The 8,263-nt window shown below is 38.6% G+C and overlaps 1 protein-coding gene across 5 annotated transcripts in view; it reads left to right on the top strand.

Moving 5' to 3' along the window:
* Nucleotides 1-234: 234 nt before the first annotated feature.
* The window catches only part of PTPRA (protein tyrosine phosphatase receptor type A), a gene marked incomplete at its 5' end in the record, with an annotated part of 132,525 nt that continues 124,496 nt past the window's right edge, over nucleotides 235-8,263 (top strand). For all 5 annotated transcript variants that reach the window (XM_079719212.1, XM_079719209.1, XM_079719207.1 and 2 more), the window contains one exon: nucleotides 235-261. In XM_079719212.1, the coding sequence (XP_079575338.1) occupies nucleotides 235-261 (27 nt within the window). The remainder of the gene's footprint in view (nucleotides 262-8,263) is intronic.

The raw sequence follows: 8,263 nt of genomic DNA, 5'->3' as shown, positions 1-8,263 counted from the left end.
TCTGTTCTCATGAGTTCTTCAGTGATCTGAATTAACTGTTTAAGATGGAGCTTTGTCCTGTGGCTCCTGAAATGTTCAGCACAGCTCTATGAGACATCTTGTTAGAGTGTACTCCTCTCCCCTGGAACAACCAGTGTATTTAAATAGGGCTGATTTATCTTTCTAAAGGTTTTTTCCTGTAATTGCAAGTGGCACAACTGAAAAAAGTTATTTATGGAATTCCAATGAGTGTTGATGGATGATGCAGTTCAAGTAACTAAAGTAAGAGACATAAAACCTGAGCTGCAAGGAAACTTTGTCACCCAACTTACTGTCCTCACAAAATATAGCTAAAATCAGATTCTCTCCCACTCCATTTTATTTCCAAGCTATGAGAGTAGTTTATTTTTTATGATTAAAAATGTTATAATTGGGGCTTCCCTGGTGGCACAGTGGTTGAGAGTCCGCCTGCCAGTGCAGGGGACATGGGTTCGTGCCCCGGTCCGGGAGGATCCCACATGCCGCGGAGCGGCTGGGCCCGTGAGCCATGGCCGCTGAGCCTGCGCATCCGGAGCCTGTGCTCCACAATGGGAGAGGCAACAACAGTGAGAGGCTCGCGTACCGCAAAAGTTATAATTATCATCCTTTAAGGCAGTGGTTCTCAGGTTCTCAACCTGGTCATGAATCAGAATCATTTAAAGAGCTTTAAGTCTGTGGCCTGCTGTCCTGCCCTTGTTGAATTAAAGTTTCTGTGAGTAGAGCACAGGTGATCCTGACGTCAACTACAAATTGGCACTTGCCATCTGCCTCTACAAGGATCAAATCACAAGCTGCAGCGACCGCTGACCTTCAACACACCCTGAAAAGAGTTCAGGTTGGCGATCAGGAATGTGGCATTCTGTGCTCTGGGAAAAACTGGCAGAACAGCCCTTCAGATAGATATTTTCAGGAGAAGATTTTATGAGCCCAATTCTTGCATCTCCTTGTATCTAGAAAAGCACTAAAATCTTCCATGGTGACATCTGTTTCTTGTGACTGGCAGTAACCTTCACGAGACTAGCAGCAACCTTCTGCAAAAATGTGTGCTTGATTGCGTGTACTCCACCTTCACCAATCGCATATATACTGACCTTCCCCCCTACCTCTTCGGAGCAGTTTCTCAGAGCTATCTGAAATGCTGACTGCCGGGCTGTAGTCCTCATTTTGTCCCACATAAAACTTAACTCACAACTCTCACGTTGTGCAATTTTTTGGTAGACACCGAATATGGATCCTTGTTGAAAAACTGATGCACTGGGAGATTCAAAGAATTCAGTACTTAGTTTGTGTAGCATTAAACAACTTGTATTGAAAAGGAAAAACAGGTTTTCATTATTCAACTTTCCCATCACTCTAAGTTTGAAATGGCGGTGTAAACCAGCACTACAGTTTTGGAAAACTGTTGAATATTTTCTACAAAGCTAAACATACATGTATCCAATGACTCAAAAATTCCACTCGTAGGTATTTACTCTTGAGAAATGAAAACATATGTCTACATAAAGACTTGCATGTGAATATTCACTAAAGCTTTATTTATAAAAAAGCAAAAAAAAAAAGGAAATAATCAAATGTCTAAAAACAGGTGAAAAGAGATACAAATTGTGATATATTCATACAGTGGAATTCTACTCAACAATAGAAAGGAATGAACTACTGTACAACAATGTGGATGAATCTCACAGATACAAGTTTGAGTGAAAGAAGCCAGATGGAAAAAAAGTAGATATAGTTCAGTTGCCAGAAGATATGATGATAGAAATCAGACTAGTGGTTCCTCTGGCAGGAGGTGGGAGAAGGAGGAGGTATGAGACAGCAGCATTGTAAAGGTTTTACATGTTAATGTATTCATATACATATTTTCCTTTGTTGTGCAAAGTAAAGATAGTGTTGTACATAACAAAAATTACCATTTTAATCAGTTTTATGCGTACAAATCATTGACATTAAGTACATTTACATTGTTGTGCAGCCATCACCACCACCAATCTCCAGAACTTCATCTTCCCCAACTGAAATTCTGTACCCATTATACAGTACCTCCCCATTTCCCCTTCCCCTGGGCTCCTGGCAACCACATTCTACTTTGTTTCTGTGAATTTGACTACCCTAGGTACACATGTAAGTGGAATCGTACAGTATTTGTCTTTTTGTGGCTATTTCACTTAGTATAATGTCTTCGAGGTTTATTCATGTTGCAGCATGGATCAGAATTTCCTTCCTTTTTGAGACCAGATGATCTTCTAGTGTGTGTATATACCACATTTTGTTTATCTGTTCATCCTTCAATGCACATTTGGGTTGTCTATACCTTTTGGCTCTTGTGAATAATGCTACTATGAATATTGGTGTACAAATACCTGTTCAGGTCTCTGCTTTCAGTTCTTTTGGATACATACTTAGAAGTGGAATTGCTGGATCAGATGGTAATTCTATGTTTAATTTTTTGCGGAACCACCATAGTATTTTCTATACTGGCTACACCATTTTACATTTCTACTAGCAATGCACAGTGGTTCCAATTTTTCTTCCTCACCAAAACTAATTTATGTTTTTTTGTTTGTTTGATAATAGCCATTCTAATGGGTGTCAAATGGTATTTCGGTGTGGGGTTTTGTGGGTTTTTTGAATTTTATTTATTTTTTTTATACAGCAGGTTCTTATTAGTTATCCATTTTATACACATTAGTGTATATATGTCAATCCCAATCTCCCAATTCATCACATCACCACGCCCCCTGCCGCTTTCCCCCCTTGGTGTCCTTATGTTTGTTCTCTACATCAGTGTCTCAATTTCTGCCCTGCAAACCAGTTCATCTGTACCATTTTTCTAGGTTCCACATATATGCGTTAATACACGATACTTGCTTTTCTCTTTCTGACTTACTTCACTCTGTATGACAATCTGTAGATTCATCCACGTCTCTACAAATGACCCACTTTCGTTCCTTTTTATGGCTGAGTGATATTCCATTGTATACATGTATCACATCTTCCTCATCCATTCGTCTGTCGATGGGCATTTAGGTTGCTTCCATGGCCTGGCTATTGTAAATAGTGCTGCAGTGAACATTGGAGTGCACGTGTCTTTTTGAATTATGGTTTTCTCTGGGTATATGCCCAGTAGTGAGATTGCTGGGTCATATGGTAATTCTATTTTTAGTTTTTTAAGGAACCTCCATATTGTTCTCCATAGTGGCTGTATCAATTTACATTCCTACCAGCAGTGCAAGAGGATTCCCTTTTCTCCACACCCTCTCCAGCATTTTTTGTTTGTAGATTTTCTGATGATGCCCATTCTACCTGGTGTGAGGTGATACCTCATTGTACTTTTGAATTGCATTTCTCTAATAATTAGTGATGTTGAGCAGCTTTTCATGTGTTTCTTGGCCACCTGTATGTCTTTGGAGAAATGTCTATTTAGGTCTTCTGCCCATTTTTTGATTGGGTTGTTTGTTTTTTTAATATTGAACTACATGAGCTGTTTATATATTTTGGAGATTAATCCTTTGTCCGTTGATTTGTTTGCACATATTTTCTCCCATTCTGAGGGTTGTCTTTTCGTTTTGTTCGTAGTTTCCTTTGCTTTGCAAAAGCTTTTAAGTTTCACTATGTCCCATTTGTTTATTTTTTTTAATTTCCATTACTCTAGGAGGTAGATCAAAAAAGATCTTGCTGTGATTTATGTCAAAGAGTGTTCTGGGCTTCCCAGGTGGCGCAGTGGTTGAGAGTCCGCCTGCCGATGCAGGGGACACGGGTTCGTGCCCCGGTCCGGGAAGATCCCACATGCCGCGGAGCAGCTGGGCCCGCGAGCCATGGCCGCTGAGCCTGCGCGTCCGGAGCCTGTGCTCCGCAACGGGGGAGGCCACAACAGTGAGAGGCCCGCGTAACACACACACACAAAAAAAAAAAAAAAAAAAAGAGTGTTCTTCCTATGTTTTCCTCTAAGAGTTTTATAGTGTCCAGTCTTACATTTAGGTCTCTGATCCATTTTGAGTTTATTTTTGTGTATGGTGTTAGGGAGTGTTCTAATTTCATACTTTTACATCTAGCTGTCCAGTTTTCCCAGGACCACTTATTGAAGAGGCTGTCTTTTCTCCATTGTATATCCTTGCCTCCTTTGTCATAGATTAGTTGACCATAGGTGCATGGGTTTATCTCTGGGCTTCCTATCCTGTTTCATTGATCCAATTTTTTTTTTGTGCCAGTACCATATTGTCTTGATTACTGTAGCTTTGTAGTATAGTCTGAAGTCATGGAGTCTGATTCCTCCAGCTCTGTTTTTTTCCCTCAAGACTGTTTTGGCTATTCAGGGTCTTTTGTGTCTCCATACAAATTTTAAGATTTTTTTGTTCTAGTTCTGTAAAAAATGCCATTGATAATTTGATAGGGACTGCATTGGATTGGTAGATTGCTTTCGATAGTATAGTCATTTTCACAATATTGATTCTTCCAATCCAAGAACATGGTATATCTCTCTGTTTGTATCATCTTTAATTTCTTTCATCAGTGTCTTATAGTTTTCTGCATACAGATCTTTTGTCTCCCTAGGTAGGTTTATTCCTAGGTCTTTTATCCTTTTTGTTGCAATGGTAGATGGGAGTGTTTCCTTAATTTCTCTTTCAGATTTTTCATCATTAGTGTATAGGAATGCAAGAGATTTCTGTGCATTAATTTTGTATCCTGCAACTTTACCAACTTCGTTGATTATCTCTAGTAGTTTTCTGGTGGCATCTTTAGGATTCTCTAGGTATAGTATCATGTATAGTATCATGTCAAACAGTGACAGTTTTAGTTCTTTTCCAATTTGTATTCCTTTCATTTCTTTTTCTTCTCTGATTGCTGTGGCTTGGACTTCCAAAACTATGTTGAATAATAGTGGTGAGAGTAGACATCCTTGTCTTGTTCCTGATGTTAGAGGAAATGCTTTCAGTTTTTCACCATTGAGAGAGATGTTTGCTGTGGGTTTGTCGTATATGGCCTTTATTATGTTGAGGTAGTTTCCCTCTATGCCCACTTTCTGGAGAGTTTTTATCATAAATGGGTGTTGAATTTTGTCAAAAGCTTTTTCTGCATCTATTGAGATGATCATTTGGTTCTTATTCTTCAGTTTGTTAATATGATGTATCACATTGATTGATTTGTGTATGCTGAAGAGTCCATGCATCCCTGGGATAAATCCCACTTGATCATGGTGTATGATCCTTTTAATGTGTTGCTGAATTCTGTTTGCTAGTATTTTGTTGAGGATTTTTGCATCTACATTCATCAGTGATATTGGTCTGTAATTTTTTTTTTGTAGTATCTTTGTCTAGTTTTGGTATGAGGATGATGGTGGTCTCATAGAATGAGTTTGGGAGTGTTGCTTCCTCTGCAATTTTTTGGAAGAGTTTGAGAAGGATGGGTGTTAGCTCTTCTCTAAACGTTTGATAGAATTCACCTGTGAAGCCATCTGGTCCTGGACTTTTGTTTGTTGGAAGATTTTTAATCACAGTTTCAATTTCATTACTTGTGATTGGTCTGTTCATATTTTCTATTTCTTCCTGATTCAGTCTTGGAAAGTTATACCTTTCTAAGAATTTGTCCATTTCTTCCAGGTTGTCCATTTTATTGGCATAGAGTTGCTTGTAGTAGTCTCTTAGGATGTTTTGTATTTTTGCGGTGTCTGTTGTAACGTCTCCCTTTTCATTTCTAATTTTATTGATTTGAGTCCTCTCCCTCTTTTTCTTGAGGAGTCTAGCTAATGGTTTATCAATTTTGTTTATCTTCTCAAAGAACCCGCTTTTAGTTTTATTGATCTTTGCTATTGTTTTCTTTCTTTCTATTTCATTTATTTCTGCTCTGATTTTTATGATTTCTTTCCTTCTGCTAACTTTGGGTTTTGTTTGTTCTTCTTTCTCTAGTTCCTTTAGGTGTAAAGTTAAATTGTTTATTTGAGACTTTTCTTGTTTCTTTAGGTAGGTTTGTATTGCTATAAACCTCCCTCTTAGAACTGCTTTTGCTGCATCCCATAGGTTTTGGATCATCGTGTTTTCATTGTCACTTGTCTCTAGGTTTTTTTTTATTTCCTGTTTGATTTCTTCAGTGATCTCTTGGTTATTTAGTAACGTATTGTTTAGCCTCCATGTGTTTGTGTTTTTTACATTTTTTTCCCTGTAATTGATTTCTAATCTCATAGTGTGTGGTCAGAAAAGATGCTTGATATGATTTTAATTTTCTTAAGTTTACTGAGGCTTGATTTGTGATCCAAGATGTGATCTATCCTGGAGAATGTTCCATGTGCACTTGAGAAGAAAGTGTAATCTGCTGTTTTTGGATGGAATGTCCTATAAATATCAATTAAATCTATCTGGTCTATTGTGTCATTTAAAGCTTGGGTTTCCTTATTAATTTTCTGTTTGGATGATCTGTCCATTGGTGTAAGTGAGGTGTTAAAGTCCCCCACTATTATTGTGTTCCTGTCGATTTCCTCTTTTATAGCTGTTAGCAGTTGCCTTATGTATTGAGGTGCTCCTGTGTTGGGTGCATATATATTTATTGTTGCATGTATAAGATACTGTATATCTTCTTTTTGGATTGATCCCTTGATCATTATGTAGTGTCCTTCCTTGTCTCTTGTAACATTCTTTGTTTTGAAGTCTATTTGATATGAGTATTGCTACTCCAGCTTTCTTTTGATTTCCATTAGCATGGAACGTCTTTTTCCATCCCCTCACTTTCAGTCTGTATGTGTCCCTAGGTCTGAAATGGGTGTCTTGTAGACAGCATATAGATGGGTGTTGTTTTTGTGTCCTTTCAGCAAGCCTGTGTCTTTTGGTTGGAGCATTTAATCCATTCACGTTTAAGGTAATTATCGATATGTATGTTCCTATTACCATTTTCTTAATTGTTTTGGGTTTGTTTTTGTAAGTCCCTTCTTCTCTTTTGTTTCCCACTTAGAGAAGCTCCTTTAGCATTTGTTGTAGAGCTGGTTTGGTGGTGCTCAATTCTCTTAGCTTTTGCTTCTCTGTAAAGCTTTTGATTTCTCCATCGAATCTGAATGAGATCCTTGCTGGTTAGAGTAATCTTGGTTGTAGGTTCTTCCCTGTCATCACTTTAAGTATATCATGCAACTCCCTTCTGGCTTGTAGAGTTTCTGCTGAGAAATCAGCTGTTAACCTTATGGGAGTTCCCTTGTATGTTATTTGTCATTTTCCCCTTGCTGCTTTCAGTAATTTTTCGTTGTTTTTAATTTTTGTCAGTTTGATTACTATGTGTCTCAGCGTGTTTCTCCTTGGGTTTATCCTTAATGGGACTCTCTGCGCTTCCTGGACTTGCGTGGCTATTTCCTTTCTCATGTTAGGGAAGTTTCTGACTATAATCTCTTCAGATGTTTTCTCAGGTCCTTTCCTTCTCTCTTCTCCTTCTGGGACCCTTATAATGCCAATGTTGTTGCGTTTAATGTTGTCCCAGAGGTTCTTAGGCTGTCTTCATTTCTTTCCATTCTTTTTTCTTTATTCTGTTCTGCAGCAGTGAATTCCACCATTCTGTCTTCCAGGTCACTTATCTGTTCTGCCTCAGTTATTCTGCTATTGATTGCTTCTAGTGTATTTTTCATTCCAGTTATTGTACTGTGCATCTCTGTTTGTTTGTTCTTTAATTCTTCTAGGTCTTTGTTAAACATTTCTTGCATCTTCTCGATCTTAGCCTCCATTCTTTTTCCGAAGTCCTGGATCATCTTCACTATCATTCATCTGAATTCTTTTTCTGGAAGATTGCCTATCTCCACTTCATTTAGTTGTTTTTCTGGGTTTTTATCTTGTTCCTTCATCTGGTACCTATCCCTCTGCCTTTTCATCTTGTCTGTCTTTCTGTGAATGTGGTTTTTATTCCACAGGCTGCAGGATTGTATTTCTTTTTGCTTCTCTCATAGGTTCTTAATAAGCCTTCACCAGGCAGACGAGAAGAAGAGTAATTCAAAGGACTCAGGTGCGCCTCACCAGTGCGTTTGTTGTCAGGCTCCTAGCAATCAGCTTTGGAGCCCACTCCTCAACAACAGAAACTTTTGTAGCATTTTTAAACTTTGCCCTTACTGTGGGTGCCAGCCCATCTGACAGTTGTTTCCTGAAGAGCAGGGAAGGGTGTTTTACAGCTTGGTTGTTGGGAACCACAGATGTTGCAGGCTGTGCTGTGGCGAGGTGATAAAGGCTCTTGCTGTCATGATTCTGTGATTCCTGCACCATCCAAATGAGGTACTTTGGGCAAG

This window comes from Hyperoodon ampullatus, assembly GCF_949752795.1.
Source record: "Hyperoodon ampullatus genome assembly, chromosome: 14".
Classification (NCBI taxonomy): Eukaryota; Metazoa; Chordata; class Mammalia; order Artiodactyla; family Ziphiidae; genus Hyperoodon; species Hyperoodon ampullatus.
The sequence above is the reverse complement of the archived record's forward strand: the minus strand, read 5'-3'. Positions and strand labels throughout refer to the sequence as shown.